At 35.1% G+C, this 25,766-nt stretch overlaps 1 protein-coding gene across 1 annotated transcript in view; it reads right to left on the bottom strand.

Annotated features, from left to right (window-relative positions):
* Positions 1–25,766, bottom strand: part of LOC145243967 (uncharacterized) — a 59,063-nt gene that overhangs the window by 11,212 nt on the left and 22,085 nt on the right. Inside the window, exons 2-8 of the mRNA XM_080107097.1 lie at positions 24,247–24,444; positions 21,082–21,249; positions 20,273–20,443; positions 13,138–13,256; positions 9,419–9,600; positions 5,504–5,657; positions 1,248–1,304 (exon numbers count right to left, since the gene is read on the bottom strand). Of these exons, the coding sequence (XP_079963223.1) occupies positions 1,248–1,304; positions 5,504–5,657; positions 9,419–9,600; positions 13,138–13,256; positions 20,273–20,443; positions 21,082–21,249; positions 24,247–24,444 (1,049 nt within the window). The remainder of the gene's footprint in view (positions 1–1,247; positions 1,305–5,503; positions 5,658–9,418; positions 9,601–13,137; positions 13,257–20,272; positions 20,444–21,081; positions 21,250–24,246; positions 24,445–25,766) is intronic.

The following is a 25,766-nucleotide window of genomic DNA, read 5'->3' as shown; positions in this document are numbered from 1 at the left end:
TCAAGCAAAAAAGTTTTAGTACAATTAACAAGCTTTTTTGTTCGTCATATAGATAAGAGACAAAAAAAGATGAAAATGTTAACGAATAAGGGTCGGATCGCTAATACATATTTGATGATTCAAATTCAGGTGGTCCCTTCCGTAAGTACCTTATGTTTACACAGAACGTTTTTTATCTAGAAATGTATCGGGGAAACGAATACTAACAATAATAATCTGATCCATTCTGAACGAATAATGAATGATGTTTAATAGCAACAATCAAAAGCAGCTAACTTGATGTATTATTACTATTGCAAAAATAAAACAAACGGCAATAACTGTATATTCTGGGTTAATCGGGAAGCAGTCTACAATGTACACCATCATTTGTGACGACACGGGGACAAAAGTCTCTAACGTAATACGCATTTATGTCTGTTATGACGTCTCTGTGTATTTTATATAAATAGATATAGATACGGCACAATGTATGTTAACATACCGGTTCCCGTCAGATCACCAAAGTTAACCAAGAATGAGCTTGGCCAGTACAAGCTGGATAACCATTTAGGAAAGCTTGGCGCTGTATGTGCTCTCCGCTTATATCGGCATTGTTTCCAGTCATTTTGAACTTACACACACACACACACATAATATATATATATGTATATATATACTTGCAACTGAAATTAAAACAATGCCGACTCAGGAAAGGTGTGGTTGGAGATTGTGCAACTCTTGCCACAATAATTTCACGCACAGACATCCTTCAATGGGTATCCATAGTCTGACATGACTGAACGAGGCCGTTTTTTTAGCTGTAAATATAAAATATATACTGAATCACTTCTCTTAGTGTTACACACAGAAACACGACATTTGTTTACGTATTTTACTTTAATGACCCTTGTCATTTTGAAAGGAGTTCTGGAAAGACCAGGATTCCACTTTATTTCAGGATTTGAGCACATTGCTTGAGACTAAGTGTAATGACAAAAGCAGAGTGGGTTATATTGAAACCTAGTGAAATTTTTGTCCCCAACTCGTTCAGAACGAAGTAAAGAACGTTTTAAACAATATCCATATATGTATATGAATATAGAATTAAATGTGCCACTGTTTTTTTTATAGTTACTTCAGACGTAATTCAAAGATAACAATAGCTTATATTCATTTTAAAAAGGCGTAAGCTGAACACAACATTATTAGGCTTATTTCATAGTATCGTTAGAAAAGTTGATATAATTATGTATGATCAAATTTACCTCTTTCCGGTAGATAGCAGCTGATATATTGCGAAATGGTACAAATAGGAACACCGTCTGAAATCAAATGAAAATATACGAACACATTTAAGTGCATTTGTGAAAATATGATAATCAGATACCAATTGGAAGAAAATGCCGTTAATCGAGATTTCTGTGATAGCTGTGAAATATTTTTTTTATTTAACTTCAGTAAGTTTTAAGATATCAAGGGGCTCCTCCTGGAGCTAACACTTGATTCTGTTATGATTTAAATTTATATCCGAGGGCTCTTTTAAGAATAGATACTGTTCTCTTTATGGCTGCTATTTGTATCTCGTTACATCTTGGTCTTCCAGGGATTGCTTCTAAGTATTTCTGAAGATTCTTTTTTATTAAGCCCATGACTCCTATCACAACCTGTATAATGTTTATTTCTTTCAGAGACCATGTCGTTTTTAGATCATTTTTAGGTCTTGATATTTTGTTATCTTTTCCAGTTCAGCTCTATTAAGGCCAAAATCATTTGGGACTGTGACATCGATGATGAGTGTAGTTCTTTCGGGCTGTTCCATATTACAATATCTGGTTTGATAACTTTGTCTTTTATGTATCTGCCCGCCTGTATGTCTTTGTCATAGAACACGATCACTTTTCCGTTTGATGTTATCTATGGTGGTTCATGTTCCCAGATGTTCGTTGCTCTGTCAAGTTGCATCTCTCCATAGATCTTCCAATGGAGGTACTTACATACTTTGTTGTGACGGGCAGTGTAAAGGCCAACTGCCAATAAGATTGGACATGCAGACATTAGGTGGCTTGGGCTCTCAATTGCCGAGTGGCAAAACCGGCCATTTTTTTAATCCATTTGTGAGTAAGCCCTGATCTTGACTGGCTATAATGAGTCTTTCCTCATCAAATGGAAGTCTCCCGCTCTGGAGCCATTGGAGTGAAACATCTATATGTCTATATATTCCTGTTTAAGCTCCTCTAGGAACTTTCCTGCTCTTTTATATGTGTCGCTCTGCACGTGCAAAAAAAAAAACAACTTAATGTATATAAACAATAATACAAGAAACTATTACTTGCGTTTGGTGTTGGTTGTAGTGCTCCGAGAGTCTCTATAAATGCAACCGAGTACTGCCCAGCATTTGTGAAAACCATGCAGAAGTGCTAGTCAATCATTACACATTCAATGGCTTTGTATGCACAGACAGAAATATAAAATAATTTGATACGTGCGTAGAACGATTCTTGTTTGCATTCTGATAGGAGAGCGAATTCTCTTCACCTGTCGTAAGAATAATACTAAGTAAATACTTCAAATATAATTCAAGTTATGCCACCCCTTATATTCGTGATAGTATGGATTTGTCTGTCACTATGTAAGCCAAACGAGAGAGAGAAAGAGAGAGAATAAGAGAGAGAGAGAGAGAGAGAGGGGGGGAGAGAGCGAGCGAGCACTGCGCACGTATAGTTTAACGGCTTGCAGTGAACACCAGAACTCTTTAATCTTAATATTGTGAACCCCTAAACAAGACCACGGTACACTTATATAAATCTATAATAATATGCGTATATCTGCAAATCTATATACATGTGTGGATCTGTGTGCCTATACGTGTGTGTGTGTGTCTGATGGTCTTGCAGACCAGTAATAATCAAGAAAGACACAGCAGTATGGTAAACAGAAATCTATTAACACACTTATGTTACAAAACTACACGTCATTATTCAGGGACCATAACTGTCATCAATAGCTAGCACGATATTTAGATGCAAATGTATTTATTTTGCCTGTGTCAGTCCAACTGTTCCTGGAATAGGTAGACCAGCTTACACCATAATAATACACACACATACGCATAGCACCATGGTGTAAAAATTCTTACTTATGATTCCCTGTAAATCTGTTCCCAATTCACAGTCACCCTTCTCTTGTTTGATATATATATATATATATATATATATATATATATATATATATATATATATATATATATATATATATATATATATCACATGAACTTATATATGTAGATATAATATGAACATATGTACATGTATATATATCTATAATATAAAGCTGAAAGTCTGTGTGTATGTCTGGTCACGAATAGGCTCCTATATGGTTGACTATTATAGAAAACTGATCACATATAATGATAGAAGATGTATCGAGACACAGGAATGGGTATGTTTGACCTGGCATAATGATGATTCATTAAAATTGTGGGGTCTGCGTACGCACCTAGTCCACAAAGTATGGAAATAAAAAATTTAAAAATTAAAAAAAAAACGTTTACAAGTGTTTTTGATATAAATGTACATAATAATACTTTGATAAGTATGTTTTAACAAATAAGGATGGTATAATAAATATTGTGGGGTCTGCGTTCGCGCCTGGCCTCCATAGAATGGAAATAGGCACACACTTTAATAAAGATTTTCATATCTATCTGGGTAAGTATACTTTGATAATTATGTTTCAGTTTGAAGAAATATGGTATAATTAAATTATGGGGTGTTCGTTCGCGCCTGACCTCCATAGAATGGAAATATGTCACAAAGTTTAACAAGGTTTTTTAATATAGATCCACAGGATATTGTGATAAGTGTTTCAGTGAGAACAGGTATAGTATAATAAATTCTGGGGTTTATCTATATTATTTTTACTTTCATCATATTTTGCTTTGGTTTCCGAAGCTATCTCTTTACAACCCTTCCTTTTCATAATCTATCATACTTTCATAAATCAGAGTCAATTTTCTGTAGGCTGTTTGAACCCAGTCAACGACGGGTATTTTTGCTAGTATACATATATATATATATATATATATATATATATATATATATATATATATATATACGTATCTACATTTTTCTAGGTATGATACAAACACCCAGATCAAACCACACGCGTATAAGTGTTTTTATAACATTTTATCTTTGCTAATGGAAAGATAAGTAGCAACTTTTATTCTATTAATTGCATATAATGAATCGCTTACAATGAACCGTTGTCCGAATTTAACTAAGTAACAGCCAAATTAGACGTATTTAAATACTATAACCTGTAAAAACCAATTACATATAAGAGGGAAAAATAAATTGAAAGGGGAGGGAGAAAAATAATAATAAAGTCTGAAGTTTACCTTTAAGCAGTATAGAAGACTATTTTGGCTGCCAAAAATGTTCCCTTTTGGCGAACATTAAAGGTTCTAGTAACAGTTCGACATGCCGGTTTGGATTTCTGTCGGTACTACTGGATCCCTTAATTTAGAACAATGTATTAATAGATATATTCTCCCTCTGGCTATATAGTAAATACATAGTAGGGTAGAATAGACTTTAAGCATTGGGTGTACAACTAATCTACGAGAAGGAAAACTAGTAAATAATACTGATCGTTCTCTTCTTATTTTAACATTCTTTCTAGTAATTTCGCTTCAGAGGAGACTACTTTAATCTTGACTTTAAGCTCAGGCACCTTTACGTATGTCCATTCGGGAAAGTGACACGACGTAGTACTTACAAATGCGGTTATTGGGATCCACGTCTCCAGCTTAAGTTCTGTCAAGGTTGCTGTATCATTTATATTAATATATTTGAGAAAGCTATGAACCGCATGCAAGCCGTAGAGCAAAGTGACATCACACACACACACACACACACACACATACATATATATATATATATGGCTGTTGATACGCCGGTTCTCGTCAGATTATCGACGTTAAGCAACGCTGAACCTGATCAGTACTAAAATGGGTGACCATCTGGGAATTCCAGGCGCTGTAGTACTCTCCGTTTATCTTAGCACTGTTTCCAGTCGTTTAGCACTTCTCCTTGACAATGGACTTAAGCAGTGTCGATTCAGGTTCAGAAGATGTGGTTTGGCTTGCGCAACCCTTGCCTCAGAATTACACGCGCAGATACCCTTACTTCTCTTGAGACGGAACGGAGGCATCGCACTCTAGATATTAATTAAATAGAAACGTAAACCAGAATCTCCGGCGTTTATTGTTCAACCAGAAGAAAAAAGGAAAACTTTGAAATAACACCAGTTTTACTCTGCTAACCCCAACTTATTTTCAGTCGATTTGAATCTTTCCTCGCAATGTCGGTTCAACTGAGGTAGGCAATTGAGCAACCATTGCTTTAATGTTGGCTTTATGCGTAGGCACTTTTACAGAGAATATTCATTGTCTCTCGAATGAATCGGACTTTTCAGGTTGGAATTTGACGCATGTAAATCGGTGTTGAAGGATACGAACCTATTTTTCCAGGCATATACATCAGTCGACAGCCACACGTCTTAGCCAGAAAATGTGTTTTACACTCCAACTTGCACGTCGATGTAGAATAATCATCGAAAAACTCCAGTTCTTCTTGTTTGCAACTGGCAGGCGGTTTAGGCAAGTTTTGAATCTGTTAAAAAACAAGAAAAACAAAACAAAACGCATGTAAAAAAAAAAACACAATAAATAAAAAGTAAAATAACATATGTACTTAAAATTTTATAGGTGAATTAAAATAAGATTTATTTAGTTGTGATAAGGTATTTGGCTTTGGAGAAACCATTATCATAATAAAAGTATAAAATAAATCTGGCAGCATTAAAATGAAAAAGTTCTAATAACTCATAGTTTCGCTAATCGTTTCGTAGTATTTTTCAAGAGCGAAGAAAAGACTAAGCATTGTCATGTACTATTTGTTTTAGCTTTTTTTCCTTACTCTTCAAAAAGCCCCAAAACAGTGGGTGAAATGTTGAGTTATTAGGTTTTACTTCTGTACAGTTAATTTAGAAAATATTATGTAGAAAGCTTGGCTGTGTCGATAAAAAAATTAATATGCATAGATATCATGTAAAACCCACTAATAAGTCATGGGATCGAGATGTTTTTAGTTTTACTTTTTCGTTTTCCTGTTGAACGGTTGGATCATAAAATTAGAATTGATTCTTTGGATGTAGAACTGACCAACGTAGCAATTTAAGGTTGTTAAATTATATTAAACGTAAATGGTTGTCTATTGGCCATATACCAGTTGGTTTTACTGACTGACCCTTCCTTGCTCTATTTTTCATATGTCATCTGAACAATTGTGACTTTTGAGCCGTTTCAACTATTAATAATAAACAATTTTATCAGACTTTTTAACAGATGTCACACAAGAATTATTGATATCAATATTGCCATCAAGACATCCAAACACAGATGGGTAGGGCACGTAGCCAGACAACACGACAACAGATGGTCCAACAAGGCCACAGGTTAGACACCTTGTGAACATAAGAAGCTAAAGGGAAGACCAAGAACGAGATGGAGAGACGACTTGATACAACACATGGGTCCCACATGGAAACGGATAGCTCAGGACAGAGATAGGGAGTTCCTCATTGAGTGATAAAACCCTAATTGATTGATTATTGATTGATTGATTGATTGATTGACTGAGTGAATGAGTTAACAAATTAAAAAAATTTATACGATCATCATTTCTTTTCATTAGATGAAGAATTAATTCCGAAGCTGTTAAAAGTTATTAAAAAATGACAATATTGTTATCTATGCAAATTTTTATTCAACGAATAGTGTTTTTCTGATTATGGGGGTAGGTTTGGCATGGCTTAGTAAGTTTTTAATAATGGCTATTTTGTAGTGATAATGTAACAGAACGCGGTCGTGCGTATGCAAATGCATGTGAAATGGCGTTACCGGTAAAGAAAAGAACTATATAAAAACGAAAGAGCACGTTGTAGACGTAAATGATGTCTGGGAGGACGTTCGAGATCACGTTCGTAATTACGTTTTATTCGGGAAAGTGCCCGGAAATAAATGTCGTTGTTACAAATTGAAAAGAAATTATTGTCTTATGCTCATTGTGACATACGAGGGCGTGCAATAAGTAATGCCCCTGACCCACTTCCTATAGTAGTAGAGCAACGAAACTTGGCACAGTTATTAGTCTTTCTCTACATAGGAACCACCCAGAGTTATGCAATTCTCCCATCGTTTGATGCAGCTCTGAAGACCGTTTTTGTGGAATACCCCAGGTTGGTCCTCCAACCACGACGTGACATCAGAAATCAAGGCTGCATCATCTGGAAAACGCTTTCCTTTAAAAAACAACTTCATGGCTGGGAAGAGGTGAAAGTCAGAGGGTGCAAGGTCAGAAGAGTAGGGAGGATGTGGTATAATTTCATAACCACACACCCGTGCTTCTGATCTGGCGGCATGCAAGTTGTGGACCGGGGCGTTGTCCTGCAGGAGGAGGATACCTTTGCTGATCTTGCCCTGCTTCTTGATTTTGATAGCTTCCCTTAATTTCCTCAAAAGACTCATGTAATTGTGGTACCCTTTGCCAGGAAATCTGTCATCACTACTCCGTCCTGGTCCCAGAAGACTGAGCATGACCTTGCCAGCGGAGGGCTGCACCCTTGCCTTCTTTGGAGGTGGTGAGTCCAAGTGGTTCTACTGTATTGACTGGGCTTTGGTCTTTGGATCATCGTGATGGACCCAGATTTTATCCTATGTAATCAGTCTTTTGAAAAACTTTGATTCATCTTCTTGGCACATCTCCAAATTCATCCTCGAGCACTCGACGCGTTCTCGATTCTGGAATGGTGTGAGCAACCTGAGAATCCATCTGGCAGACACCTTATGCATATGCAAATGGTCATCACCATAAGTTTCTTTCATTTCACCAAAAGTCTCCTGTGGTGTGCATCCTTTCAAATACAAAAACAGGATCACTGCTCGACATTCAACAGGCTTCATTTCACACCTGACTCAGTTCAAACACCTGTAAAACAGAAACCACAATTAGTTCAGAGCTGTAATTTTCCACATAACCCGTAGACATATAAATCATTGCACATGCAAAATTTTAGCTAGATCAGACAATTGGAAGTAGGTTAGAGGCATTACTTATTGCATGCCCCTCGTACTCTGTCTACAACGTGTTGGTTCTACGTGTGTAACGTTATAATATGGGCATTTGTTCTTGTAATTTGAATAAGCTTTCCACACCAAGAGAACGATTAATTTATTGTCTAGTTGTTTGGTTTGTAAGATTTGTAATGGTTATTTTGTGGACTTTGCACTAGATGTACTGGGTAGACACTGATTGATAACTTTATTTAAAGCTTTTGTTAATGAATATATGGGAGTAGTAACTTACCCCTGTTTCATTTATTACTATGCGTTGTCCAAGTGTTTGGAGGTGAGTGTTGAACAAAAATAATGTGGTATTAGGAAAATAGGCTCGAACCAGTACCCACACGGAGGAAAAGAACGTGAAAATAGTGACATCTTTGCCGTTGCGTTCATCGCCAAACCGGAAGTGGCAAAGGTTTAAATTAAGGCTAGTTAATCGAAAAGAGGGGATGACTTTCGAAAATATCGGCGAAAAAAGTGATCCCTACTTGTAGAAAAGTGTCCAGTTGAGGGTGAAGGAATTAATGGTTTTAGCCCATTTTTTCGATATTTGTCGTCCAAAGGATCAAGCTTCAAAACAATACACAGCTCGTAAAAATCAAGTTTTAGACATACAAACATACATACCGACATTTTACTATACAGGCGAGATTTATATAATAGAAGATAATCGATATTAATTATGCTAAATTATGCGGTATTCGAGCGCTTTTAGATCTCCAGTCTCAACTGTAAATCGCGACGTAACTGAACTCTAAATTCAAATAATGAAGCCAATCACGTAAGATATTCAATCAGTCTCATACTGTCTAAATTAAATGACAGTCGACTCCAAAATGTCTCCATCTATCTAATCATCCTGACAAATTATATTAACGTTAACTTTTATAAAATATTTCTCCTAAACAATATTTCACAAACAGAAAGGGCGCCATGTTTTATACGTCTAAACAGACGTTTCATCAAGTTGTTTATTCAATATGATAAGAATTAGAACCAAAAGGTCATATCCTGTCAATGATACTTAATAATCGATTACATTTGTTACTTCATATTTTTTACGAAGGAGAAACCACTTATCGAGGCCCGAAGACCACTCCAGGATAAGAGTTAATAAATGTAATGTGAAAGTGTAGCAATCGTTAGTAGTGTAGATTGGAAAGAATTTGGATTATTTAAGGGAATGGCTCAATAAGAACTTGTTTACATTGGACTTGGAGGCTACCGTATTGTAATTTTTTCGCAACTTACCTCTACAACTTTTAATCCAATAAAAGAATGCGTCCCCGAAGGACAGGCAAATCCGAGTTCTTTGACATCCGGAAAATCTTGTGGATTATGAAGCAAGATGCGTACACCAGCGCCCCCTTCCGTTTCCATCATAAACTCGTACTCCTCGACATTCAGTGTTAATTGGAGACCGTTGTCGGCACCTTGTAAGGAAAACGAGAAAAAAACGTATTCAACAGAGGCAATTATGCAATTAACATAAAATGCAGATATACAGAGTGAAACGCTATAATTTCCGCCCTAGAAAAGACGACACGATTCCATTTCCGTTGCATGAAAATCAGTTTTCTTTTTCGGTTGCAGAGCCTCTACTAGTTGGCCAGAGATGTACAAATCCCAAGAGGCATAGGAGCCTTCTATCATGTCTAGAAGTGACACAATGTTCAACGATCTACCGATCCAAGTTATGACAACAGGACCATTGCCAGCACCTTCAAAATGCTCCGCTAGATCGCCACGAATAACAGGGACGTGCTCAGGGTGATGAAAACAAAGTTTTAGGCCACATATATGGTATTTAGCGTGGTTTCAATGCGGGCCACATCATGCCATCCTACATCTTCAAAGTCGGATTGAAAGTCAACACTAAAGTGTACCTGGATGTGACGAAGAGTGTGGTGATCCTCTGGTGCAATCAGATGGCCGCTAGCAGACCCTATGTGTGGAAGCAGAACTCGGCACTGGCCCACAAGTCCAAAGAGATTCAGGTTTGGCTTCAGAAGGAGTTCTACGATTTTGTACCTTTCTCTCACTTCTCCCCTCCTCCCCTGACCTGAACCCGCTGGACTACTTCGTTTGGTCATACGTCAAGAACATCACCAACATGACCTTCCACAACACCAAAGCCAGCCTGATCGCCGCCATCCTCCGAGTATTCGCTGAGCTCTTGCTGACGTTTGTGGAAAAAGGCATGCTCCCAGTTCCGGGCCCGAATCGAGACGGTGATACAGGCTGAAGGCGGCTACATTGAATAGATGTCGGCTCTACTACATAATGAAATCACCTGAATTGTTTTGTTGTTTTTTTTTTTAAATAAAGCTGTAGTGATTTTTTCTTAAAATATAACTGTAGTGTTTTTTTCTTTAGGGCCACCATTTTATCATTCCATCCTATAAAATGACATTCATGTGTGAAAACCAAAGATCTCTCGTCTCACACAAGCTAGTGTTGAATTTGAACACGTCTTATTATAGACATTTTATATTGTAGCGGCTGATCATTTTTACACTCTTTCCTTGTTCTCTTAATGATTTTACGAAATAATTTCATTGTTACACAATTTTTGCGTGAGTTTTATGATGGTGGATTACTCTGTATATAAAAATAAAAAAACAAATTTTATTTCACAGTCAAATGTAAACTGTAATGAATATATATATATATATTGTCTATTCTTTATATATATATATATATATATATATATATATATATATATATATATATATATATATGTGTGTGTGTGTGTGTGTGTGTGTAGACAAGAAGATTACCAGAATGTTTACACTTAGGTTGCCAAATAGGACAGTTTTGATCGCTTTCATATTCATTTATACAAATTAAAACCAAGTGATCTAATGTTTGGAATCTTTATTTAAATTTTAATTTTTATACTAGAAAATGTCTAAAATTAATTTAAAGTGGTTTTAAATAGAAATTGAAATTCAGGAAAGTATAGAGAATTCTCGTCTAATAACGAGGGAACACAGTCAATGTTAATTTGAAAACTATAAATTAGCAAATAGAATATGTGCTTATTTTATGCACGTAAAGGTTTTTGAAATTCTTAAAGAAAGTGAGCTGATATATATATATATATATATATATATATATATATATATATATATATATATATATACTACCCGTGATCCGTTGGTTCAGTATGTTATATTAGCCATGGAATTCATGTATGAGCGTGACAATTGTGACGTAAAGTAAAATAGTATTTTTTTTTACATAACAGAAACATTTCTATGAAAGCATATTAAAATGAAAAATCAAGGACGGATCACTCAAACATGAAAAAAAAATCCTCCCTATTCGTGTAAAGCTACCTATTTTCCCGAATAATCGCTCATAAATCGAAAATTAAGCATGATTTTCCTACGAATCGAACGCCGACGAACGTAATTTAGCATGAACCTACCGATGAGAAATATAAGGATGAAAAACCCATATTGGAATCCTTCAAGCAAGTTATAGAAACTTAAAATCTAAAAAAAAAAAATTAATAAAATCTGAAGCAAAAAAAAAACCTTAATAAATAAAATAAAATAAAACTAATATTGAAACATATTAGCAAATGTGTCAACAAATTCAGCGTTCTCACACAACTATTTTTCATCTAGAAATGTAAACAAAAAGTAAAAAAGAAGGAAGGAAGGAAGGAAAAGGGACGGAAAGAGAGTAGCAGTAGTAATAGTAGTATTAGTAGTAGTCTTGGCTTTACTACAATTGTTCTTATGTTTGTCAACGGGTTAAAGTTGTTTAGTTGTAAGAAAATAGCAACAGTATAGTTGTAATAAGGAATAGTTGCAAAACACCCCCACTCTTCTCATGGTATATAATAATTTCGAAAGAATAACGTTAATATTTCAGTGCACAGGTCAAAATCTGCAGAAGAAGCGGTTTGTGTTTATTTGTTTACGTTGTTATGGGTTAATGTTTATGCGCGCATGCGCAACCGGATGTCGTAAACCGGAAAGTGGGTTACATCATTCGTTACAAGGTCATTTGAGTTTTATAATTATATATATATATATATATAGCTTAGTGCGTTAGAAGAAAAGAGTGAGCTCAATTCTATAGGAGGAGACTTATCTGGACAATGTAAAGCTCAACAAGTATCATTGGAGCTTATTTAGGAGAACAATAGGAATGGGAAATGAAGTCACAAAAACTATATATTTGTAAATATAGATTGGTTCATTTATTCAATAAGGGAATACAGACAATTAGTTGGGGAATAGAAGGGACTCTTTATGCCAAGACATTTCGAAGCTTAATGCTTCTCATCAGCTGTCAAACATGCTTCGGCCTTGAGATTGTCTGATCGAACAGTCAGAAGAATTCTGCATACTGATATGCAGTTCCATCCATACAAATTAATGATTGCTCAGAAACTGCACAAGCGCGACGGGGAAGACCGCATGTAAGAATGTGGGAGATATTTCTGCCTCACGCTGTACTTTACAATTGTTTATAATCTATTTGTTTTTCAATTTTTTCGTACTTCTCAAAGTTCTTGATAGTATTAAGTGCAAATTAGTTTTGTTAAGATATTCAACATTTATGAATTCTACCGGTTTGACTATGAGATGTATATGACCCCGGTGATGAAATAAAAAGGAAGATGGGATGATATGGTATCTTTTTTAATTTCTTATCTATTATTAAAACGGTGTGTGTGTACCAAGAAAGAAAACGGAAGATTGAAATGGTTATCGAAACCAACTTGATATTATATCGAATCTATCCCGTTCACCAATTCAACCATTGCGTTATGCGTAAAATAACAACTTGCATGCAATAAATAGTATATAATAAATTGTTTGCAAAAAATATTGTACTTTTGCACGAGATAACAAAAAAGAATCGCATGACGTAAAACAGATATACAAGAGAGAGAGAGAGAGAGAGAAAGAGAGAGAGAGAGGGGGGGTGCGGGAGCACAAGACACTTACCTGAGGATACTACACTTAACTGGTTAGATGCGTTGGAGTTAAAGGTGTAGCATAATCCCAAACTGGTCCAAATAGCGGTGAAATTCTCCGGACCGCACGGTTGATGACCCCACTTACAGCTGAAGAGACACATATGATAAGTGTTATGTGAATAGTCATAAATGTGGAATGAAGGTATATCAAAGGGGCTAGTAAAAAGCAGATTTTAAAATGGAAAAATAGAGTAAAAATACACTAGAGTTTTAAGGCCGTTCAAAACGAGGAAAAACTTGTAGCCAGTTAAGGGTTTTATGTCAAAATGATGGTTTACTATGGTTAAATTTGTGGCCATTTTTGCATTAATGCTAACTCCTAATCATCCCTATTATGTCAATATCGGTAACATTTTCTAAAGGTAAGAGTCTATATAGTGACTTCGTCTGTTATAGCTTTAAAGGGATCAAGCATTCAGCAAACAGTTTCCAAAACACATAGTGATAATTTGTAGATAAAACTAACAGATGTACCTGAGTCGCCCAGTATTGAACGTAACTGAAGTAAAAAATAAAAAACTGAAAGAAACTAAGACATGTGCATGCGAGTATTATGTTTTTTTTCTTATCAGTTCATGACTTGTAAGTAAAAAAAAATACTCGAGCTGAGATCGAAACCAAAGCTTAAAGACAGTGAGTCAAACACTACAACTATTAGGCCAGCTTGTCACGATCTTTAAACAGTGTTTTCAAACCTACTTATTCTTAACATAAGGAAGCTGTCATGTGAACGATTCGTACACGCGCAGTCGTGAAACACATGACAAACAGATAAAAATCTGATAACCCCCAAGTACCAATTTTTCTATGTTGACCCCTTAGTAGCACATTTTCCGAATGAAAACCCGATTAAACATTTCCCGCATGTCTGAATACTCTGTATACAAAATTTCAAGTTTGTAAACCAAAAATTCGTTGAGTATATAGGTTGAGAGTTATCCTCTTTCTCTCACACACACACGCGCGCGCGCACTTTTATAGATATATAGATAAACATGATACTGAAATTGTTATGATAATTGATAGAGCATCAAAATGATGCAGAGTTTAGCCTACGGAGTGAGATCACCACTATAAACCACTCTAAGCACACACACACACACACACACACACACACACACACACACACACACACACACACACACACACACATATATATATATATATATATATATATCTGTGTTACTTACCAATTGATCCTATCATACAAACGGAGACACGCTGTGTTTCTCAATCAACTCTAATGTCAACTTCGAATCTGGAAAATCTTTATGCCCATGTCGTTTGCATGTGGAGGTAGATGAATGCATAAGATAAAAGCAAAATGATTTTCCCTTCAGATATTTTTTTCGATAAATTCAAACTCCGCATCATCTGGAATTTGTTTACGATATAATATATCTGCCGAAGTGATGCAATGCATGAAAGATATATAAGTACACACACACACACACACACACACACACACACACACACACACACAAACACACATATATATATATATACATATATATATATATATATATATGTATATATATATATATATATGGGGAAATATGCTTATTCAATTATATTTCACCTTCTATTTATACCAACCTTTTAATTTATTTAGCGCGATGTAACTACGGAGCATATACAAATAAATGAAAAAGGATCTATATTCAAAATTTCAAAATTATTCCCATCTTATTCTTTATTTCTTTAGGCACGTTAAAATGTTAAATGCTTGACAGCCTGTTTCGTAGCGCAGACTCATTCATGTAATTATTATGTCAACTTTTTAATTTATTCCGCCCTTAACTCAGCAAACAAAAAGAAAATAAAGGAATATGGACATGATTACAAAATTGAAAGAGAAGTTGCAATTGTGTTTTCTTTTAGTTATGCCATCTTTTTTCATTAACTATATATATATATATATATATATATATATATATATATATTATTTTCAAAATTTAATTATCCACTGACACGTGTTTCGTCGTCTACGACTCATCAGAGGGCTGAATATAGCGAGATTCGAAATCGGGACCCTAAGCCCCTTACCTCTGACCCATCTAGACAACTGTCTGGATATATCGCGATTTACTTAAATGTTGTTTGTTTTGGTTTCAGCGATATGTTTTGAATGAATTCAATTATTTAGCACCCCCACATGGGGAGCGGCACATATATTATTTTCAAAATGTAATTATCCACTGACACGTGTTTCGTCGTCTACGTATAATTGAATTCATTCAAAACATATCGCTGAAACCAAAACAAAAAACATTTAAGTAAATCGCGATATATCCAGACAGTTGACGAGATGGGTCAGAGGTAAGGGGCTTAGGCTCATTACCGTAGGGTCTCGATTTCGAATCTCGCTATATTCAGACACTCTGATGAGTCATAGACGACAAAACACGTGCCAGTGGATGATTACATTTTGAAAATAATATATGTGCTGCTCCCCCTATGGGGGTGCCAGGTTGGTTAAAGTGAAAATTATTCCCAGCTCGCATTTAGGTAAAAATGTGCTTTCGTAAATAATAAAATTCATTCAAAACATATCGCTGACACCAAAACAAACAACATTTATATATATATATATATATATATATATATATATATATATATATATATATATATATATATATATATATTGAGCACTCTTGTATTAACCTTGTAAAATTTCATTGGTTATTAAACGTCCGGAAAAGAAAAAGCTTAGATTATATATATATATATATATATATATATATATATATATATATATATATATATATATATATATATATATATTAACCCCTGATATCTAAGTAGCAGTATGTCTTGTTTCGGGTGAATGTTAGTAAAAATCATTGTGTGACAAGGCTGAATTAAATTTCACGTCTATGTAACTGTCTTTCTACTTCTTTGCACGTTTTCTCTCTCATAGACGTGATGTTGCTAGTCTCAGTGTGTTCTATATTATGGCACGTGTTCTGCAGAATTGTTTTATTTATTCTTTGCATCTTTTGTTTACACGCATTTGACTCGTGTGTTCAGTGGTATTCATATATTCTCTGTTCAGGTACCTTGTTATAATACTTTTTCCTATATCAGTAGTTTCTTTTCAAGCACCGTAGGCGAGTAGACTGTTTGCTTCTTACCTATAGCTTTGTTTGCACGATGTGCCTTAAATAAGTTTCGAGTCTTTTTTGTACAGGCATTTAAAATTATTGAAGACTTTTGAAAATTCAGTATGTTATTACTATACATCTTATGAGATGACTGACCAATTTTTATAATTTCCTATTTAAATGAACAGCTACAGCAGGAATTGGAATACACCCTACTAAAACCTGATTGACACGGCTGGTGAATTTGAAAAATGCAATCTGAATGTGGGAACACTTTAGAAGAATGATATGCAATAACATTTTGTTTTAAACTCGGAAAAAATGCAACAGAAACGTATGGAATGCTTTAGACTGCTTTTGGACTATCTTGCATGAATCGGACATAAGTTTTTTAGTGGCATAGCAGATTCAAGAAAGGAAGGAAGTCTATGAGAGATGATGAGAGGTGTGGGAGGAGTAAGGATGCCAGAACACCAAAGTTGATTGGCTAAATAAAGAATTTAATTGATAAGGACCGTCGTGTGACGATAAGTGCACATTTTGATGTTTGTGTGAGAACAGTACACGGAACTATTCGTGAGGAACAGAAAATGCGGAAGATTCGCGCCAATGCACGAGTCCACAACTCCATCCTTGTCATAGGCTATTTGACCAAAATTGGCATCAAGACAATTTATTCACCTTTCATATAGTCCAGACTTTGCTCCCTGTAACTTGTGGTATTTCCCTAAGCTCAAGGATAACATTACTGTTGTTATGACAATTGAGTAGTTATGAGACAATTGAAGAGATAAAAACATATTCGAAACAACCTTATAAAGTTTATATATATATATATATATATATATATATATATATATATATATATATATATATATATATATATAGTAGCGTCCAAAAGTTAAGGAACGGTCGACCATTTTCTTTTAAAATGGCTTCTAACTTTATGAAAAAGGGGAAAAAATGTTTGTTAATTTTCCGATGTTTAGTAATGGTAGTTAAATAAAATTTTAATTATTTATTTTTTTATTTTGAATACGTATTAGTTTTGTTTTACATATAAACAAATTTAATTAAATTACTGTGTTCAAAAGTTAAGGAACGGGGGAAATTATCAACGAAAAAATAAAGAACCCTTACAATATTTAGTGAAAAGCCACTTGTTTTCAATCACACTATGGCATCTTTTGCTGCAAGACAGAACTAATCGTTCACATATTATAGTGGAGATATTATTCCAGGATTTTCTTACACATTCCCATAAATCATCAAGATTTTTTTTTCTGTTATCTTATCACCAATAACTTTCCAAACATTTTCAATTTGCGTTATGGATAGGCCAGGGACCCGACCTTAAGCCAATATTGAATCTATTTAGCTCTTCAAAAACTATTTTTGCTTTATGGCATGGTGAGCTGTCTTGCATAAAGATATCAGAATCAGAAAGATTAAGAACCACATGTTCTCTAATCAATTCTTTGTACATTCGGGCATTAGCTTTTCCATGAATCCTCACAAAGGCGTCAGTTCCCTTTGAAGATATAATGGCCCATACCATTATAATTCCCCTTCAAATTTTACTGTACTTTTAATGCTATTAGGGACAGTATTTCTCCATTTTTTCTTCTGAAATCTGCCTTTTGTCTGATCTGAAAAAATCGAATTTAGATTCATCACTAAAATTAATCATTTCCCATTTTTTTCATCCCAAAACAAATGTTTTTCGGCGAATAACAATCTGACCTTTTTATTTTTAATAAAAATTAAAGGCTTTGAACATGGACTTCTTGAAAATAATCAAACTTCATTTAATCTTCGTGAGATTGTTTGTCTGGAAATTTTCTTGTCCAGTTTCGGATGCAAAATCCCAGGATATCGAAGCCGCAGTTTTAAAGCGATCAGAACGAGATGATCGAGTGATTTTTCTATCCTCCCTCTTAGTTGTTATTCGGGGTCGGCCCGATTTCTTTTCTTTTCAGTCAATGGTAAACGTTTTTTTTCTTCTATTTTCAATAACCATAAAAAACAACGATTTTAGACCCATATTAATTTATTTTTTTATTTCGGACTACTAGTCTCATTTTTATTAGTTGTTGTTTTCCATTTTTTTATTGGATTGTTTATTCACAACGTTTCGGCCAACTAATTCCTCTGGCCTTCGTCAGGTGGTAACCGCGACGGATAGGAAGTTCGAATCTCCTAACTGCATTCTCAGCCATCACTGCCATCCGTAGTTGTTGTCGTCTCACCACATTTTGGCCAATTAACCTCTGGCACGCAAAAATAAATTAATATATATAATGCTCATCTCAAAAATGAATTCCAATTAAGGAATAATCTATATAGATACCAATCGATACGGACCCGACTATGGAAGATCAGATAATAAATAAAACGGGGATTTATAAGATCAAAGAATCCACCCTTGATCGCCCTCCGGGCCCGTGGCGCAGTTGATAGAGACGTTGAATCTCTACAGTTCCAGATGAACATTGTCTGAAGATAGCGGTTTCAATCCCACCCAAAGCGTGCCAGAGGTTAATTGGCCAAAATGCGGTGAGACAATTACAACTACGGATGGCAGTGATGGCTGAGAATGCAGTTAGGAAATTCGAAGTTCTTATCCGTCGCGGTTACCACCTGACGAAGGCCAGAGGAATTAGTTGGGCGAAACGACTGTGAATAAACAATTCAATAAAAAAAAATGGAAAACAACAATTAATAAAGATGAGACTAGTAGTCCGAAATAAAAATAAAATTAATATATATAATGCTCATCTCAAAAATGAATTCCAATTAAGGAATAATATATAGATTTTAGACTCGTTCAACATTTTAGCAATCACCCCTTGTGCTTCTTTTCATGATATTGGTCACAAATAAGCTGTTTTTTTATATAGATAGATTTTTTCGAATATGCGGAGTCGACATTTTGTAAAGTTGTTATTAACATAATTAATGTTTGTATTAATTTTCCCCGTTCCTTAAATTTTTGATGCCTGTAATTTAATTAAAATTATTTATATGTAAAAAACTAATATGTAGTCAAAATTAAAAATAAAAAATATTCTTTAATTTGACTACCATGATTAAACATTCGAAAATTCACCAAAACTTTTTTCTTCTTTCATAGATCAAGTTAGAAGCCACTCAATAAAAATGATCGACCGTCGTTAACTTTTGAAGCTACTGTGTATATATATATATATATATATATATATATATATATATATATATATATATATATATATATATATATATATATATATATATACTGTATACGCAAAATCAAGACTTCAAAAAAGGTGTTGATAGCAACAAAAAGTGTATTTCATTTTACGTTACAATTGTTTCTATGCCGGAACGAAAATTTCAAACATTATGACGCCATAATGTTTGAAATAGACGTGCCGGCATGGAAACAATTGTAACGTAAAATGAAATACACTTTTTGTTGCTATCAACACCTTTTTTGAAGTCTTGATTTTGTTTATACAGTATATTAATGCTCAATTATAAAATATGATAATTTTGTAGCTTCCTTTTTAAGTCATCTCTTTTGGGCTTAAAACTTATTGGTATATGAAAATTTACTGGATTACACGAACTCAGTACAGTACATGCAAGTATATATATATATATATATATATATATATATATATATATATATATATATATATATATATATATAATTCCTGTTGACATAAAATATTCCAGATTATTCTCCTTATTAATAAAGTTGCATCTACTAAATTACAGTTGTCTGACTTGATCGTTTTTTTTTTTCAGAAACTATTTGATTTTGACAGAAATTTTATTCCCCAATAAAAATTTTTAAATATTTATCGCGCGAATTTGCACTGAAGAGGGTTGGAAAATTTTGATTTTGATGCATAGGCTGTATAGGTGGGCGAAGTTATCATCATAAAATAACCCTAAAATTGTCGCTGTGATGTAAAAGATAGAAACCAAATTAAATCTCAATCAATATCTACTCACGTTATTATCATGTCCTCAATCGAGTGCGCCACAGGCCTAAATATTTCATCCAGCGTTACGTTGGCAGCTCCTTGCCTCTGGAAGGCCTCCAGTTTTTCTTCTAGTGTCAACTGATCATTATAGAGGTCTTCCATCAATCGGTACCATTTTAAATCATAAGCAGCCGTTGCTCTGAAATATAAAAGATGAAATCACGTTAAATCGATCCGATGTATAATACTTTACAAATCATTATGAGCTTCAATAGCTCGAGTAGTTTTTAAGCCTTATTATGTGGCGACCTTTAAAAAATGTTATGTTATAGTTGTTAGCTATCTTTATTCGCCAATTAGATTTACTTTCGTAAAATTAGTTTTCATGACACAAAATTTAACCTGAGGACGAAAGATTCGTATTGTTTAGATTATACGCAATATTTAATATTGCTATAACTAGGGCTGTGACAACAGCATATTCTTTTCATTGTTTTTACTCTTGAGTATATATCCGTTAACATCTTATATATTTTATATAGACTGATGTCGTTCTCGGTTGATTGACTGTGCTTTACTGTGTCGGATATATACTTGAGAGCTAAAAGAATGCAAAGAATATGCTGTTATCACAGCCCTTGTTATAACATTTCAGTTGATATAACCTCCGGTTTTGTTATTTTGTATCTAATCACTTTCACAAAACTTGTTGACCATGCATGTGTTTTTATGCGCTTATGAACGGTGGAATAGAGTGGTAAAGATCTAATCAATCTCACATCACAGTCACATAGAAATACAAATATAAATACAATTATAGATGAATACTTTACTTACCTTACAAGATTTTGGTTACAGAATGTAATTGCGGGAAAATTCAATGTGGTATTGTAGTTAACTGCAAGGTTCACTGTCACTGGCCAACCCAAGTAATAGATGACTCGGTCAACAATTTGGACCAACGAGACACCAATGCAGGCCAATAGTAGCACAATCCATAGAGTTCTTTGAAAATAATAGCAGATCATAAACAAATTAATTAATGACAGAATACGTGAGTCAATGCGTTTTCTTCTTGTGTGCTCGTCAGATGAAGTGCGAATGAGAAAACAAGGTGAGGGGATGAAAAGGATGTATTAAACCCAAAATTGTTATAATCTTTAGTTTCGTACTATTTTGATTAATCGAACTACTGTTCTCATCTTGAACGTTTCGGCCAATGTAACCTCCGACCTTCTTAAGGCGTATCTAGTGAAACTCAAGAATGTTTCTGTTGAACTCGGGATTTGCACTGGATTTCTTACGGAACCTTTTATTTAATCCACAGAGGTAGTATGCTCTCGTTCCGTGAGCCAAAACTGAGATGAAGTCTTACGTAATTGTATGTTAAGTGTTGTCTGTACTAAGGATTTTACCTTCAACCTCTAGAACAGTTTAACTTACGGCTGAATTTTACTAAATCGTAGTAATACACTATGACACAGGTTATTGCGCACTTAGTAACACCCAAGAGGAGAACAGTGAACTGAAGAATCCAAATAATACCAAGAATCAATCCTTAATATCTAGATGAGTTCTTGATGTGAATGTTTTACAGAAGATACCTGGGATTTGAGCTAAGCCGAAAACCTACCACGAACATAACAATACAACAGCGATAGACTAACAACATCTCTTCTGCGTGGTTGTAAAGAAAGGTTGTAAGTATCGATTTTCTATCTGTCAAGCGAAACATATCAGATATAACAGCAGTATTCCATGTTAGAACATATCTGGCCCTCATACAAGTAAATGATTGCGCCATAGCTGGGGTATTTTCTGGACTGATAGAATGATCCAACTATTTTACCAACAACTTTAGCAATAGATTTGACTCATGTCTTCCATTCCAGGTCTGGGATTAAAGTCGGCCCGAGAAATTTATCAACTAAGAGAAAGTCTTAAAATAAAGAACCATTGATTTGTACTGAAAAGAAATACGGATTGGGGCTGCAGATTATCGGTTGAGGATCATCTCTTTAAATCGTGATTTGTAAATAATTCTATCTTCTCTATACTTCATTATCTCCACCTGTGCTGAGAATTTTCATTATGCAACAATATTGCAGCAGTTATAAAAAATAAAATATTTATTTTCTCTCACAAATTAATGCTCGCCGCCAAATGATTCATCCACACACCGACCAACCGGCTGGTAAGACACATTGATTCGTGAGAGAAAATAATCAATGTATCCTGTCAGCCAGTTGGTCACTGGGTGGAAGAATCACTTGGCAGAGGACATTGATTTGCGAGAGAAACTAAACCTTTATTTTATTTATAACTGCGACATTATGAAAGAAAAAGAACACTGCAACTGCACTAACCAAAGAATGCCAGGATGATATAGTGAACCATGTACCTGTCAACATAAAGCCTTTTCTTTTTTAACAACTTGTTGTGTAATGGGATATCAACATGCATACAAAGATATGTACTTGTGACGGAGGGTTCCTCTTCATGTGTGTACGCGTGATTGTTACTAATGTCTATAGTGGTTCTTCACTATCTGAACCCTAAGTTATTTTGTTGCAGTTTATTTGTGTTCCAAGGTTATGATTATGTTTAAATGTTCATATGCGAGTGTGTGAGTGTGTGTGTGTGTGTGTGTGTGTGTGTGTCATACATGTATTTTCGACACACCTTATTCAACTACATCTTGGTTCACCTGGATTGCATCTTATTTTTGGGAGGAAGCTGGAACCTGTTTGAACGAATATGCATTCACTCCAAAAACGGTGGTTGTTTTATATTAGTTTTATTTCACTTCCCATGTGTCATCGCAGCTGAAAATTGAAAGTGAGTTCTTTGCTTGTGGTATTAATAGTCTCCATTGTGAGACACATCATCCCCCTCCAAGACAGCCGTTAAACCCAACTGTTCTAATGTTGCATATTGGTTATATTAGAAAGGATCTGTTAGAAGTACATTCATTAGTGTGTGTCTTTGCGTATTATGCCTAAAGGTCCTTATATATATATATATATATATATATATATATATATATATATATATATATATATATATATACGTGTGTGGGTGTGTTCTTATCAATGTTCTTTTTATGTGGGTGTGTGTGTGATTCTTCTAATGTTTTTTTGCCTTGCCTAGGGATGTTTCCGATGACGTGTATGCGCCAACAAATGCAATGCGAACATACCTGAATTTGCCTTGGCCAGCAATGATATTCTCTCCTTCGCTGGTTCTCCATCTTGCTGGGAGTCAGGTCACTGCAGACAGATTCATTGATGAACAAACAAGATGGACTTGAAATTTCAATCTTTATTCAAGGCAAATTCTACATCTCGGATCCTGGTTGTATTCGGGAGGCACCCAAATTCCCGTCCGCTTAATCTGCCGCCTAGACCCTCTCTCAACCGTCTCGTCATCACCGGAAGTTACCCAGAATTCAGTGTCACCTTCCAATTTCCGATGCACTCCATCTGGGCCACTCAAGGTGACTGAGTTTGACAGCTGTCAAAACTAACCCTGCTAAACTATTTAATGAGAAAATAAACATTCTTATTTTCTTTATTTCTAAGCTAATGAGAAAATAAACATTCTTATTTTCTTTATTTCTAAAAACTACCTAGATAGCATTTAAGCTGGGACTCCTAATACAACACTAAGTCCAATTTCTAACTTTAATTATTCTTTTAAGCTAACTAGAACAACGTGACCTACACGTACTTCCGTCAACTGATCAGATGCGTCTGGTGACACTTGTCTATTTTATAACTCAATAATGTTTTGACAACTTTTATCAAACATCTTCATATCTCATTTTCTCTTAATCACGCAAGTTAGATAGATATGTAGATCGAGATGGATAGATAGCTAGATCCATAGAGACAACTAGATCGAAAGATATATCGATAATACACATAGATATATAGATAGATTGCAGACAAATAAATAACTAACAAATACCCCCTTGTGTTCGACCTACTACATAACACTCACCTGTACCACATACCGCCACTTCCTTTTCCGCCGCCTTTGAAGATATTACGAATGCCGTGCATGGTACAGTTCTGAGTAAAATCATCAACCATATCATATTCAGCTTCTCGTGGCGTTTCACTTTGAAGGCAATTTCCTTGCGAGTTTTTCAGGACTAAATCCCGTCTACGTAAATGGGGGTCATCCATTTGGAATTCACTGCAAAATATAACAAATCAAAGCAAAATTTTACACACACACACACACACACATATATATATATATATATATATATATATATATATATATATATATAACACAGAACAAGCTAAGTAACATACAAATATCCGTGCATGAGATCGCCAAGCTAATAAAAACCTAGATTCCAGTAAAGCAACTGGCCCTGATGGCATCCCAATTATAGTGTTAAAAAAGCTTCAACCAGAAATTGCTCCCATACTTACGAAACTATTTAAGCGCTGCCTTAAGGAGAAGTGCTTTCCGACTCCCTGGAAGACCTCATCAGTTTGCCCTGTATTTAAGAATTCAGGTGATAAGTCATCTCCCTATCAATACAGACCTATAAGTCTCCTGTGTGTTATGAGTAAGTTGCTGGAATCCATATTAAATAGAGAAATAGTCAACCACCTCAGCAGGAATAACCTTCTTAGTGACACACAATATGGTTTCCGCTCTGCAAGATCTACCGCAGATGTGCTGACGGTTATATCCCACAGGATTAGTGAATCTCTTGACAAAGGCTTCCTTTCTAGGGCAATTGCTCTCGACATATCAAAGGCCTTCGACAAGGTATGGCATAAGGGTCTACTTCACAAGATTTCCAGCTACGGTATAACTGGAAATGTTTTCGCAATCATTAAATCATTTCTCTCCGATAGGTTCATAAGAGTAGTGGTAGATGGACAAAAATCGGAGGCCTGCAATATAAATGCTGGAGTCCCTCAGGGGTCAATCCTGGGCCCAGCTCTCTTCCTGATCTACATCAATGACCTCCCTAAACACATACTTAAATCATTTGTTGACATCTATGCTGATGACACGACCATCTACGGCAACACATCAAAGGCTGTAAATTACAAAGTTCTCTCGGATTCTCTCTCCTCTGATCTCGAGCGCGTGGTTCAGTGGGGGAAGATGTGGATGGTTACCTTTAATGCATCCAAAACCAAACTCCTATCCGTACATCATCAACGCTCTGATCCCCAGCTGGCATCAATTGTGATGGATGGCTCTCATCTGGGTGAGGCCCCGTGTTTTGACAAGCTTCTGGGTTTGACCTTTACTCCTGATCTGAAATGGAACACGTACATCAAGTCTGTTGCCAAGGTCGCTGGAAAGAAGGTGGGATCCTTCTACCGCTCCAGAAGATATCTCACTACTGATGCAATTCTCTATCTATATAAAAGCCAAGTACGTCCAAGGATGGAATACTGTTGCCATATCTGGACAGGAGCTGCCAAAAACAACCTATCATGCCTTGACAGAGTACAAAATAGACTTCGTGGTTTAGTGAGGGATGC

This window comes from Euprymna scolopes, chromosome 22, assembly GCF_053919585.1.
Source record: "Euprymna scolopes isolate OS-2025 chromosome 22, ASM5391958v1, whole genome shotgun sequence".
Classification (NCBI taxonomy): Eukaryota; Metazoa; Mollusca; class Cephalopoda; order Sepiida; family Sepiolidae; genus Euprymna; species Euprymna scolopes.
This window is presented reverse-complemented; position numbering and strand designations above follow the sequence as displayed.